Source organism: Asparagus officinalis, chromosome 8, assembly GCF_001876935.1.
Source record: "Asparagus officinalis chromosome 8, Aspof.V1, whole genome shotgun sequence".
Classification (NCBI taxonomy): domain Eukaryota; kingdom Viridiplantae; phylum Streptophyta; class Magnoliopsida; order Asparagales; family Asparagaceae; genus Asparagus; species Asparagus officinalis.
Window position 1 is genome coordinate 125591706 of NC_033801.1, and position 15404 is coordinate 125607109.

General features: G+C 38.6%; 1 protein-coding gene across 3 annotated transcripts in view; it reads right to left on the reverse strand.

The window, feature by feature from the left end:
- LOC109819714 (cysteine desulfurase 1, chloroplastic-like) overlaps positions 1225–15404 on the reverse strand; it is a 33910-nt gene continuing 19730 nt past the window's right edge. Inside the window, exons 8-11 of one of the 3 annotated variants that reach the window (XM_020385548.1) lie at positions 8459–8558; positions 7886–8044; positions 6755–6921; positions 1225–1484 (exon numbers count right to left, since the gene is read on the reverse strand). In XM_020385548.1, the coding sequence (XP_020241137.1) occupies positions 6757–6921; positions 7886–8044; positions 8459–8558 (424 nt within the window). In that variant the 3' untranslated portion in view covers positions 1225–1484; positions 6755–6756. Of the gene's footprint in view, positions 1485–3169; positions 3582–6529; positions 6922–7885; positions 8045–8458; positions 8559–15404 lie in introns of those variants that run through there. The other 2 variants (XM_020385549.1, XM_020385547.1) reach the window with 2 other exon arrangements.

Sequence of the window (15404 nt, forward strand, 5' to 3'; positions counted from 1 at the left end):
CTTAGCCAAGCATAACAAATACCAATTGGAAACCACCTCAAAGCTCTGATCAGCTGACTCGTACTCTGATCTAAAGTAGCAAATACTGGTGGTTACCCATGCGTTAGGGGCCCCTACAGTACTCAGAGAACAACATGGTGTAGCCGCAGAATAAGAAATAACACCAATTTTATACATAGCTCACCTGACAACATACAAAATCCTAGTGCTTAGAAACTGTGGCCAAAAGCTTCCATAGCCTCCCACGCCATACTTCTGTCTGAGAAAGTCTATACAGGTATGGAGGATGCCAAGGGATACTTTGGTGGTTCGCCGCCAATTGCATCCCCGAGCATTTTGATGCATGCGGGGGTCAATTTCGCAACCCCCTCATCTAACATTAGGCCAGGACTGATCATGACCAGGTTTTGAGATACTAAAGAAGATTTGCGCGAAGGGTAAAATTCCAACTACATTTTCGCTTGGTTACACATAAATTCTACGAGGATGCCCGACTGAAATCACAATCCAACTCATGTCAGCACAGTTTTCGCGGGTCGGATTTGATCCATCCATCAAGCATAGAGAAGGCGGATCATCGGGGCGAAAATTGACAAGCCAAAAAACCAATTTATTCGATGAAGATCTACGAGTTTTAAAACGTGCTGAGCCCATTTTTCCAAGTTGAAAAAAAATCCCCGGCAACCACATAAAAACAAATAGACCCTAAACGATGGTTTTGATCCGTCCCCTTCAGATCGTATAACAAAGATAACTACGATCTCGAGAGACTTAACCAAGTCTCAATCCTACTTTTCCAACATAATTGCGGTACAAGTAGTTATTCTTACCTGTCCAATGAAGCTAATAAGAGTCTGGGGGAGTTAGGTGGTTGGAAAAAGACGTGGTCACAAAAAATTAGAACTTCAACAAAGAAAAGTGGGCAGAACAATAAGTGAGGGGTTCAAACACGTTCCTAATAGAATCCCCGTCTCACGCCGACAAAAGATCTCCTGGGACCCCAGGCTCCCCCTAAAGATCAAATAAAGAAGCTAGTAAGAACAGCTTACACACTAAACAAGGTACGTAAGCAACTGCCTCAACTTAAGAAAAGATTTTGAGACTTTTGAAGCCGCAATTGCGCCAGCATAGTCTCACCTTCACTCAGTTCAAAAGTATAACAATATGCTGCAACTGACACTCGCATTGCAATTACAGTCGTGGCGAACTAAAATAACCGATAATTATCGATTTTCAAAGGGTCAGAAATGTAAATAGGTAAAGACTTTTGAGTACCTGATCAAATAGCTCATCGGCCAACAAAACTCCAGCAAGTCCGTGGCCCCGTCGCTGTCGGGACTCGCGGGCACACTTAATTTGAGACAACGGATACGCAGCTGCTCGAGGGAGGAAAAACATAAAACCAGAGAGTCACGTGGGTAGGGTCCGATAACATTTGAGAGTTTTTTTACTGAAGCTCCGAGGAGAATGTGATCTTGTCTTTGCTGAGAAGGCAATGGGGAAAATGGGTAGCAGAAGATATGGAAGCTAAAACAGAATAAAAGTCCAAAAAGTCCTCCTGCCTGTGTTGAATTCTGAATATTATTATAGCATCGCAAGCACTGGCTGAATTCATACAGGGAGCTTTCACTTTCATTCATTGGCTCTAACCAATAAAGGAAGCCTGCGGTAGCCGGTCAATGTAAAATCAATGGGACCCAGGCCTAGTTTTTGGATGGCCAAGTGTACGGCTCGTATGAAAATAGAAATGTATTCCATTGGATACCATGAGTAAGACTTCCTGTTTCAGTCCAAACTAAATTGGCCATTGATAACAGTTACAGTCACAGGATTGCTGTACAGCGATAAATTACACAAGATACTAAAACTTGTTACAAGATACTGTACAGGCAAGAAATGCAAATAAACTGACAGAAGTAAATGAAGTTAGGAATTAGATTGGACTCGACAACGATATAAAAGGGATTTGGCCAACACCCACCAAAAAAAAGAAAAACTTCTCATAATTTAGTCTCACTAGTTTTTCATGAAGGTTCAAAACGGTACCACACATTGGTCCAACAATTGCTCTTTGATACTGAAACAAACACACTACTGAAGAAACTTGTTATCAAATACAGAATTCGGAAAGGCGTATGCTAAAAAAGAAGTCATGGAAGTAAATGAGGTTTGGGATGAGATTTGACTAGACCAAAATATATAAAGGATTTGGACCACAAAAAAAGTCCTAATAAAGTTGAATTTAGTCTAGTTAGTGTTCTTGATTAAGGCCAGCCGGTTTCTTTTTTTTTTTTGCCGTGAGTGGGCTGTTTTGGGCTCGTGGGAAGCGGTTGGCGCCTGCGCTGGGCGGGGGGGGGGGGGGTTTGCGTGCTAGAGGCAAAGTTCCAACACTACTCCGTGATTCTAAGGACATGTTGTCCCTTTCAGTGACCATCTAACTACCCAATGGCATGCCTTAAAGACTGCTTTCCAGAGGGTATGATCTTCTCCCATGTGGGATGCAAACAAATAAATGGATGAAAAGAAATGGATCGCAATGAAAGAGGAGACATTTGAAATCAAAAGACTGCATTCAGATGGAGAAAGAAAGAGCGAGAGATGGTGGGAGTAGGTGGACGCCAGATAGGAGTTGAAGGTAGGATTACAATAAATCATGGCAAGGACAGTAGTAAGATTAGAGACATGTAGGGCTAGCCTCATGAAAGGTATCTGCATTTAGGAGCTGCTAACTGCACGAGTGTTCGATCGCTTTCAGATTTGAGGTAATCATGTGGAAACAGCTGATGTTAGGGGAAAAAAAGACAAGATGTTGACATCTAGGGATTAGTAATGACACCTTAATGACTGTAACAAAGAATAAATCATAGTAATTCAAGATATGATACTCTAAAACATACAGGCTGATGTCATTGAAGTACTTAGTCCCCAAAAGGCACACAAATTAGAATTTGATCCAAACGCCGCAAGAATGAACATGAGCAATGAGAAGAAAATGGTCACAGAAATTAAGCTGGAACTCATACCCACTGCATGTTTCCAGTGGCACCTTTTTTCCACCTAAAACCGTGTACGACCTGTGCTCAGCCAGATCACTAATGGCACAGAAATTTTATTGATATTCCACATATATGCACATATAGATGTGACCACACACGCACATGATAACCACCAACAATCTAAGAAGCAGAAAAGTTGAATATAAAAGAAATGAGTTGAATTAAAGGGCACTGACATATAGTGATCTTTTGATATCAAAATAGTAAAAGCAAGTGACGTAGAATTAAAGCAGTAGAAGCTAATATTTTCACTAAGCAGTACATGTTAACACACTTAGTGACAAATGGAACACAGATCACTCGGAAAAACATAATGTAGAAGTTCACCCAAAAAAAGTAAGAAGTGATATGAATGGAACTGAAGATTCTATCCTTTCCTGCTTCCCCCTGTTTGCCCCGGTCTTTGCTTCCATCCTTTTTCCCTCCCTCAGCACACATGCATGCACATGACACACAATGGACACACAAGCGCGCACACACACGCTCGCGCACACACAGAGACAATATCACTTTCAGTGGAAACATCTGCCGTTAGCGATAGAAAGACAAGATGTTGATCTTGATGGGTTTAGAAATGACACCCTAATTTTCCTTAAGAATATTACTTTGACAAAGAATATGTCATAGCATTTCAGATATGGTACTCGCTAAAACATACAGGCTATTTAGTCCCGAACCACCAACAAATTAAGAAGAAAAAAAGTTGAATATGAAAGAATTGAGTTAAAAGGGCAAGGAATTATTATTTTACATAAATGCAGTCAGTGATCTTTTGGTATCAGAATGGCAATAATAAGTGATACGGAGTTAAAGAAGCGGGAGCAGCAAATGCTTTTTCTAAGCGGTAAATGTCAACAACGCCTAGCGACGAATTTAAAACAGGAGTTTACTTGGAAAAACATCAAATAATAGTTTACCCAAAAAGTTAAAATTTTGAAGGAAATAAAGATCCTATCCTTTCAAGTACACATGAATGCACGTGCACACAGACTCGTATCACGCACGCCTACACGTGCTCGCTCACTCACGCCCTCGCGCGCACACATATATCAATTATGTATATGTATGTATGCATGCATGCACATACATATATAAATCTACATAATATGTATGTGTATGTATATCTATGTGTGCGCGTCTGTGCATGTGCACATGCGCTTTGTGCCTGCGTGAGTGTGTTGGGCATGTGTGAGGTGATGCAAATTTTTAGAGAGCATAAAATACATTATGTATTACTTTAGACCAATATCAGACCCACTCCCCTTGAAAATCAAGAAATCAGACAAGGATATTTAAATTTCTTGAACAAACCATAGGAGTAATTTGTTTTACGGTACCATTTCCATTGAATGCAGAAGGAGACTATTTTTAAACAATCCAATTTAAGTATTTAATTATCAAAATAGACCTAATTTATATTTATTTATCATTTTCGACCTATTTCCGCCACATCAGCATGAAACCGGTCAATTATGAAATCTCATTTTTTGTTAATTAACCGAGATTTGGGAATCCCAGGTAATTAGTAGTTTAATTAAAGTAAAGAACAAGGTTGCCATCCTTGCGCTTCTACATGTAGAAACAACCCTTGATTTTGTTCGTAACAAATGTTCTATAGCCTTTCCATTTATGCCTCAAACAACTAATTAAATCCTTTTAATTAACTTGCTAATTACCCATGATTGCCAATCCCGGATAATTAAAAGATTTCAAAACCAACCAGTTTCTTGCTGATGTAGCGGAAATAGGTTAAAAATGATAAATAAATATAGACCAGGTCTATTTTAAAAATTAAATACTAAAATTGGATCACTTATAAAATTTGTCCATAGAAGAAACTCACTGACCACATGCCCCCGTTCTAAGATGCGGATGATGGAAGAAATTTATGAATGAGAATTTCTGTGTTAAGTGGCTCCTATGCATAGAAGGTGTTTGGGGGAGCTTATTTTCTAAGTCAAACTAGCTTTTTTATACCCATCTCTTCTGTAGGTCAACAATAAGCTGGTTTATAAGTCCCATTAAAAAAAGTCGGGACTTCCAACTTTTGATAAAATAGATTATAAAGCTCAAAATAAGCTTAGTTTGACTGAGTAAATGACCATTCTATCCATACACCTTTTATAAGTTTTTATCATAAAAGCCAAAAGCCATCAAAAGCTAGCATGACATATAAGATCCTTAAAATAAACCCTCCCAACCACCCTCATAGCCTTGATCCTGAAATTATTTGCCCTTCTGCATCAATAGCCTTGCTCCTTGCATTTCTTGCCTTATTATATAACATAATCCAAATAACACAAGCCACATATCTGACACTCCAGAGACGCTATAATGCAGACAATATCAAATTATGGTGTGAAGGGAAGAGCTGGAAGCTACAATTTCAATTGGCTTTAGGATAGAATATTAAAGATGAGAGAATTCTAAAGGGATTCACACCATGAATTTGTGAATATTATACCAGATCATAGACCATCAAAAAGTGAGCAAAGAAGAAACAATTCTTCTTGGGTGGGTGGGGGTGGGGGGGGGGCATTTCCTTACAAGAGATGAAGGAAGTTCCTTTCAAGAAGAATAAAGTTTTCTACTATAACTATAATTGTAAAAACGACTTTCATTTAAGGGGTAATGCTACTATAATTTCCAGATAAAAGAAACTTGTAAGTACTCTAAAAGGGTATTGCTGTTTACAGATATGGCCACAAAAAACCAGATAAACTAAAATCCTAAGAAAATATAAGGCCTACCCTGATGACAATTCTAAAATACAGATGTTTTGGAACCATGAAATAGCATACAACAGTCAGGGGATTACTCTACATCACAACAGCCATATGAGCTCACACCTACACTAGAAAATCCACATGCATCTCCAAGAAGACAACAATTTACATGTCTATTGATCAATACACACGTGCATCACCCAAGTGTTAGTTGTTACAGGTTCCAAATAATTGCAAGTTACCAAACCCTTGAAGACCACCTAACATAAAAGGATATCCAGAAAGAACCCTAACACAAAAGGATGTTAAGGTCCAAAAAATTATAAATCACCAGTAGAATAACCTTAAATTCAAAATAAACTACAGTGACCTGATCATTTTTAGTACGCTAGTGGGAATCAAATGATAAGTTAGATATCCTATGATCAGTCATACCCATATAACTCTAGTATGTTGTACTGTTTTTCAGTACCAGCCATCGAGATTTTCTAAGACGAGACGATTTAGCAATTCATTCAATCTATCTTCATTAAAGCATGGTTAAGATGATTTATGAAGGAACCAGTAACAAAGTTTAATGGAGGAAACATGGTCTACAACTATGACCTGTCAATCTTCGTATCATTAATTGATACTGCCAAAATTTGTTTTTAGTCTAATAGGCAAGTCATAGACCATGACCAGTAGCATCCAGGATACTGGTTTTGAGGCATCAGCTATCCCAATTAATTATTAAAAAAAAGAAACTATCAAAGAATCAGAAGGTTAGTATTAGAAATTGAATGAAAACTACTTTCATGTTTCCGAGTAATTACAAAAGCTTCTTTGCCATAATCTATAACCAAGATTTTCATATTTTACTGATCACGGCATTTCTCTTAAAGAAATAAAAGTAAACTAGAATTTACGCATCAAAATCTGACATAGCCTAAAAGCATGTACCGAGAAAAGATAACATTTAGTTCCACTTACTTTTAGGAAGTACAAAATCTGATTGTATCTTTAAGTGCTTGAATAAAGCAATCCACCTCTTCTTTGGTGTTGTAGAAGCGAAGGCTTGCTCGAACACTCACATCAATACCTAAGTAACGATGTAGGGGCTGAGCACAGTGATGACCAGAGCCAACTGCCACGTGATGCTAAAGAAAGATCAACCGCAATAAGAAAAGCATCAGATATGTTATATATAAAGCATAAGGAAAACAGCTGAACATACATATTCGATTATTTAATCCAAAATAACAAAAAAATATCATTGTCCTTCACATGCAACAAGAGAAATAAATCCTAAGCAACATTAAAGCCTTATTACATACCCATGCTAATGACTGGATCTACGTCACCTACCATAATGTTTTTTTTATCATCTTAATCTCTTCAGGTCATGTATCTATCAAACATATGTTCATGGTTCATTCATCAAACAAGCTAACTGTACACTTATGTACCACATGTTTGTGATCACAAGTTCTAAGATTAAGAACACATAAATTAGTTGCTGAGAGCATGCAGATGTATTCAAAAGACTTCACAATCTCATCAGGACATCCAGTGCAAACATCCTTAAGGAGCAGCAGATAAGTTCCTACACAAAGCCTGAACCCCTTACATCATATCCTCATGGCTTTAAATATTGGATATCAGGGAAATATCAGAAGGCTAAAATCCATATTGGATTGCATATACTAGGGATATGTAGTAAACATCATAGTTCCATATTGGATGATGTGCATATATGATATAATGTCCTAAAATATAATATAAACATACTTAATGAAATCAAAGCATACTCAATTGAACCATAAACCTAAACCATTCTTTTAAAACAAATAAATTTCAAATCAACATTGCAACATTTTAGCCAGTTTGTTTGATGCCAAAATGTCACCTGATATATTGGGAATATGATGATATATCGCCCAAAAGTTGCCAAAAGCGGTATATTGTTTTGTGACAAGCCATATAAAAGAACATATCGGCCAACATATTGGATGTATAAGTGAGATACACAAAATTGAAGAATCAACCTAGCTGATACTGTCAATGAGTGGCACAGAAATGTAAAAAAAAAAAAGAAATCAGTGCATTTAAATTTGATATTACCTGTTCATTAAGGTAAGCTGCAATAGCTTTAGAAGGTATATTCTCAACATTAAATGAGCACAGTGCAGTGCGATGAACAGCTTGTGAGGGAGTGGGGCCATATATGTGCACATTCGGAATATCAAGGAGGCTATGGTAGAGATAGGCTGCCATTGCTTTCTGGAAAAAAGAGGAGAAAATAAAAGCAACAATAAGGAACTCATATATTTGCAAAAAGAATTATTTAATCAAAACAATAGCTACCAGCAACAAATTCTTTCATTCAAGAACATGTAACACACAATATGATGCAAGATTTTCCCTACTAAAGCAACAGAAAGCAAAAAATCTGGCAGCAGTATGCAACTTAGCTATCCAATAGTGAAATACAAGGAAACAAATTATTTAGCAGCGAACCACTTTAAAAAGTATAACTGCATACAGGCAAAGAGGAAATGCTTAGTAATTGAAGATTACTGCGCTACTATGCTTCATCAAAATTATGGATTAATATTCTCCAACGCTTGTTTCTTGGCTGAGAAAACCACAAGCTACAACTTAAACAAAAAGGATAAGATAAACAAGCCAACACACCTCATAATCATGGATCTTCTGCATACCAATGGTCGACAGATAATCAATTGCTGCGCCCAACCCTATAGCTTCTGCAATTGCAGGAGTTCCTGCCTCAAATCTGTTGAGAGCAAAAAAGAAAAAAGTGATTCCAGATCAATATCAGAATTTTATCAAAATGGCAACGTGTAATTGAGTCCGGAAAACATTAGGAATATGTAAAGGCACAACTTGTTGAGATATTTTCATGAAAAACCCAAGGCAAGCAGAAAATGCAACTAGGTTCGTATGTACTTGAGATCTAATAGTGATGTTTATTATCTATTTATCTTATTCCCATATAGCAAGCATCAAAGAAACCTAATGGACACTGCAGGTTGCCTTACAAGTAAAAAAAATTTAAAAGTGTTGGGGAAATTACCCACGAAACCAGAGAATAGAACAATCACAAACACAATATTTACGTGGTTCGATCAAATTGATCTACGTCCACGGCAAGAGGGTGTATCACTATATTTCTTTCTCAACATACAACACTCATACAAAATATTGAGAGCTCACAGATTTCTTGTGTGGCTTTCACTCTGTCTCTCAAGCTCTGTTCGATGATGGTTTTGATATCAGAGAGGATTAAGGGATTTATAGGATTCATAAGACCACCAATCACGCCTCATGTTTGTTGACGAACAAAAGGAAAAACAAAACCGGCCTCTTTATTTGACAAACAACGACAGGCCACCGTAATTGCGGCTCTAGCTCCCCCTCTCTCTTGATGTCAACAACGGAGGCTGTTGTTGCGGCTCTAGCTCCTCCTTTCTCTTGATGTCAACAACGGAGGCCACCGAAAGTTTGTTGGCCTCAATTGTTGACTAACAATCTCGCCTCTTTTACCGCTTCTGCTGCTGCCATGTATTCTGCCTCTGTAGTAGACAAAGCAACTGTCGACTGTAGAGTTGATCTCCAACTAATAGCTGAGCCAGAAAGAGTAAAAAGATAACCAGTCAAAGATCTCCTTTTATCGAGATCACCTGCATAGTCAGAATCCACAAAACCTACAACTGAGGTTCCCAAAGTACTGCTATCAAAAACTAAACCCAAATCTGAGGTACCCCTGAGATACCGAAGGATCCACTTTACTGCTTCCCAGTGTGCCTTCCCTGGTTGAGCCATGTATCTGCTCACTACACTGACTGCCTGGGCAATGTCTGGACGAGTGCAAATCATAGCATACATTATGCTACCCACTGCATTGGAGTATGGAACTCGGGACATCTCCTTCTTCTCGTTCTCACTTGTAGGTGAATCTGAAGCCGAGAGCCTAAAGTGAGGAGCCAAAGGAGTCGTAACGGGCTTGGCCTTCTTCATCCCAAAGCGTTCAAGTACCTTTTCAATATAGCTCTTCTGTGAGAGATATAATGTTCCAGCTTTCCTGTCCCTCCTGATCTCCATACCTAAGATCTTCTTTGCTGCACCAAGATCTTTCATCTCAAACTCATCACTGAGTTGTTTCTTCAAAATAAGAATCTGCGACATGTTCTTAGCAGCAATAAGCATGTCATCGACATATAATAGAAGATAAATAAAAGAATCATCTCCTAGATGCATGTAGTACACACAACTATCATAAGTACTTCTTGAGTACCCATGACTAAGCATAAAATTATCAAACCTCTTGTACCACTGTCTGGGAGATTGCTTCAGGCCGTACAAAGATTTCTTCAATCTGCAAACTTGATCTTCTTTACCTTCTACGAAGTATCCCTCTGGCTGAGACATGTAGATAGTCTCCTCAAGTTCGCCATGTAAAAATGCAGTCTTCACATCAAGCTGCTCAAGCTCCAGATCAAATAGAGCAACCATGGCAAGCAATACACGGATGGAGGTATGCTTTACAACCGGAGAGAACACTTCATCATAGTCAATTCCCTCCTTTTGTCTATAACCCTTAGCCACCAACCGTGCTTTGAATCTAGCATCTTCAACCCCTGGGATCCCTTCTTTCTTCTTGAAAATCCACTTGCATCCAATTGCCCTTTTACCCTTAGGTAATTGCACCAAATCCCAAGTCTGATTCTTGTAGAGTGACTCGAGTTCTTCTGTCATAGCTGTGGCCCAACGTCCAGATTCTCCGCATGAGATAGCTTCAGTAAAGTTTGATGGCTCTTGAATACTCATCTCTTCAGCTGTCGTGAGAGCATACGTCACTAATTCAGCATGTGCATATCTTTGAGGAGGTTTGATCTGTCTCCTCTCTCTGCCAGTGGCTATGGAATAAGGTTCTTCAGTCTCAGCATCATCAGCATCTGAGCCTGAATCATGTTGCTCTTCTACAGCTGTAGGAGCAAATTTTATAGACGATTTTTGAGACGTCTTTCCCTCGAGCTCCACCTGAAGCTCCACCTTATCCATGGTCTTCTCTACATTTCCTGTAGACTCAACAGAAACCTTCCCATGATCAAGCATATATCTTTCATTAAAAGTAACATCTCTACTAATAATGAATTTAGGTGAATCACCCTCTTGCCGTGGACGTAGATCAATTTGACCGAACCACGTAAATATTGTGTTTGTGATTGTTCTATTCTCTGGTTTCGTGGGTAATTTCCCCAACAAACTGGTATCAGAGCGGATTAAGGGATTTATAGGATTCATAAGACCACCAATCACGCCTCATGTTTGTTGACGAACAAAAGGAAGGGGTGTATCACTATATTTCTTTCTCAACATACAACACTCATACAAAATATTGAGAGCTCACAGATTTCTTGTGTGGCTTTCACTCTGTCTCTCAAGCTCTGTTCGATGATGGTTTTGATATCAGAGAGGATTAAGGGATTTATAGGATTCATAAGACCACCAATCACGCCTCATGTTTGTTGACGAACAAAAGGAAAAACAAAACCGGCCTCTTTATTTGACAAACAACGACAGGCCACCGTAATTGCGGCTCTAGCTCCCCCTCTCTCTTGATGTCAACAACGGAGGCTGTTGTTGCGGCTCTAGCTCCTCCTTTCTCTTGATGTCAACAACGGAGGCCACCGAAAGTTTGTTGGCCTCAATTGTTGACTAACAATCTCCACCTTGGTGAAGTTTTCCAAAAAACTGAGCCGACACCAATAACTAGTGAGTCTTCACCCATCTTGCAAACAATGCCCCAAAAAGAGCCACTTAACAAGTGCGAATGCCTCCCAAATTCAAGCAGTGCTTGAACTTGAAGGCCGGGATCGGTTTGGTCAACATGTCAGCTGGGTTGTCTGCAGTACCAATCTTCTTCATCGTGATGTTTCTTTCAGCAGTTGCCTCACGAATAAAATGATATCTGACATCAATATGCTTTGTCCTCTCATGATGTGCTGAGTTTTTGCTTAGATGTATTGCGCTCTGATTGTCGCAAAATACAACTGAAGTCCAAGCTCCCTCACGAGATTTCTCAACCAAATGGCCTCTTTTACCGCTTCTGCTGCTGCCATGTATTCTGCCTCTGTAGTAGACAAAGCAACTGTCGACTGTAGAGTTGATCTCCAACTAATAGCTGAGCCAGAAAGAGTAAAAAGATAACCAGTCAAAGATCTCCTTTTATCGAGATCACCTGCATAGTCAGAATCCACAAAACCTACAACTGAGGTTCCCAAAGTACTGCTATTAAAAACTAAACCCAAATCTGAGGTACCCCTGAGATACCGTAGGATCCACTTCACTGCTTCCCAGTGTGCCTTCCCTGGTTGAGCCATGTATCTGCTCACTACACTGACTGCCTGGGCAATGTCTGGACGAGTACAAATCATAGCATACATAATGCTACCCACTGCATTAGAGTATGGGACTCGGGACATCTCCTTCTTCTCGTTCTCACTTGTAGGTGAATCTGAAGCCGAGAGCCTAAAGTGAGGAGCCAAAGGAGTCGTAACGGGCTTGGCCTTCTTCATCCCAAAGCGTTCAAGTACCTTTTCAATATAGCTCTTCTGTGAGAGATATAATGTTCCAGCTTTCCTGTCCCTCCTGATCTCCATACCTAAGATCTTCTTTGCTGCACCAAGATCTTTCATCTCAAACTCATCACTGAGTTGTTTCTTCAAAATAAGAATCTGCGACATGTTCTTAGCAGCAATAAGCATGTCATCGACATATAATAGAAGATAAATAAAAGAATCATCTCCTAGATGCATGTAGTACACACAACTATCATAAGTACTTCTTGAGTACCCATGACTAAGCATAAAATTATCAAACCTCTTGTACCACTGTCTGGGAGATTGCTTCAGGCCGTACAAAGATTTCTTCAATCTGCAAACTTGATCTTCTTTACCTTCTACGAAGTATCCCTCTGGCTGAGACATGTAGATAGTCTCCTCAAGTTCGCCATGCAAGAATGCAGTCTTCACATCAAGCTGCTCAAGCTCCAGATCAAATAGAGCAACCATGACAAGCAATACACGGATGTAGGTATGTTTTACAACCGGAGAGAACACTTCATCATAGTCAATTCCCTCCTTTTGTCTATAACCCTTAGCCACCAACCGTGCTTTGAATCTAGCATCTTCAACCCCTGGGATCCCTTCTTTCTTCTTAAAAATCCACTTGCATCCAATTGCCCTTTTACCCTTAGGTAATTGCACCAAATCCCAAGTCTGATTCTTGTAGAGTGACTCGAGTTCTTCTGTCATAGCTGTGGCCCAACGTCCAGATTCTCCGCATGAGATAGCTTCAGTAAAGTTTGATGGCTCTTGAATACTCATCTCTTCAGCTGTCGTGAGAGCATACGTCACTAATTCAGCATGTGCATATCTTTGAGGAGGTAATACTCATCTCTTCAGCTGTCGTGAGAGCATACGTCACTAATTCAGCATGTGCATATCTTTGAGGAGGTTTGATCTGTCTCCTCTCTCTGCCAGTGGCTATGGAATAAGGTTCTTCAGTCTCAGCATCATCAGCATCTGAGCCTGAATCAAGTTGCTCTTCTACAGCTGTAGGAGAAAATTTTATAGACGACTTTTGAGACGTCTCTCCCTCGAGCTCCACCTGAAGCTCCACCTTATCCATGGTCTTCTCTACATTTCCTGTAGACTCAACAGAAACCTTCCCATGATCAAGCATATATCTTTCATTAAAAGTAACATCTCTACTAATAATGAATTTAGGAGAATCCTCTTGCCGTGGACGTAGATCAATTTGATCGAACCACGTAAATATTGTGTTTGTGATTGTTCTATTCTCTGGTTTCGTGGGTAATTTCCCCAACAAACTGGTATCAGAGCGGATTAAGGGATTTATAGGATTCATAAGACCACCAATCACGCCTCATGTTTGTTGACGAACAAAAGGAAAAACAAAACCGGCCTCTTTATTTGACAAACAACGACAGGCCACCGTAATTGCGGCTCTAGCTCCCCCTCTCTCTTGATGTCAACAACGGAGGCTGTTGTTGCGGCTCTAGCTCCTCCTTTCTCTTGATGTCAACAACGGAGGCCACCGAAAGTTTGTTGGCCTCAATTGTTGACTAACAAAAAGAAAACTGAGCAACTGCTTATGCCTCTGCCTCCACAAGAAAACTTGTATCTGAAAAAATAACTATTAATGATGCAAAGAGGTAGCCTCCAGGTAGTACTAGAAAAATTACAAGCGGTGATTGATCTTTAACTGTTGAAGGAGGATAACTACTTTGACTTGTGGGTTAGAACTTTGGCAAATGCATTGCCTCAGATATAAACATGATTCATCTTAACAAATACTATCAGCAATCACCTACGTCTGAACTTCATGGGGTGTGTGTTAGATAGATGGTCAACCATAATGCAACCCAACATCATAAACTCTAAACCTCGCCTCAGGTCGGGCCTAATCTTTGCTAAACCATCCCGTATGGTATGGTTGCAATCAATCTCAAACATCAGGTAAAGAAAGTTAAAAGCTGATCTACAATAAGCATATTGAACCAAACCAACATAAAGCCGGTAAAGGCTGATTTTAAAAGTTATATGTATTTTATATTTGAAAACTAAAATAACATCTATTAATGTATTTATATAAGAAATAACACCTACATTAAAATCATGAACATGAACATGACAAACACACTGATACATCCATGCATTAAAAAGAAAACATACAATTGACTTCAGTCCTGACTAAGGGTTCAATCTAGTCCCCACCCACACTTACTTGACACTAAGCTGAACATAACAACACATATTGGCCAGGCATAAACATGTATGGATGATAAATGGTGGCCTTTCCTGGTTAAGAAGGCTTTTTCCCCCTAAAGAATTTCATTTTTAAGTAGAATTTAAATTATTTATGATTTACAAATCTGAATTTTAAATAATTGGCTGAAAAATCAATTTAGAGCTTTTGATTCTCTCAAAACTAGTACATATCGATAAGCAAACATATCGAATATGTAAATGTTTATATGAGATTTGTTTAATGTTTTTCATGAGCCACAAACCATGATTTTTGTCAATTTTTGTTTACTTTAGATGAATGTAAATTAATTATGTGAGTATCTTTGCAATTTTCATGGCCTATAACCCTCAAATTTTGATAATTTGGTTCGCAATTTTCATGAGGTATAACCTATAGATTTTTCAATATGATTCCTTTCGAACAAAAGTAAAATTATTATGAGTACATCAAAATTTACAATTTTCATGGGCTTCCCCATAATTTTTTGTCAATTTTGAGTCGTTTTGAATGTATATAAATAAATTATATCAAAATTAAAATTTGCAATTTTCATGGGCTATTAACCTATGATTTTTAACAATTTTGAATTCATTCTAAATAAAAACAAATGAATTATGCATGCATCAAAATTCATGATTTTAATAAGCTATAATCTACGATTTTTTTACAATTCTCATTCATTTTAAATGACTATAAATAAATTATGTGTGCATCAAAATTCATGATTTTCATGAGCTATAACACACGATTTTGTCAATTTTGATTTATTTTGAACGAAGTTAAT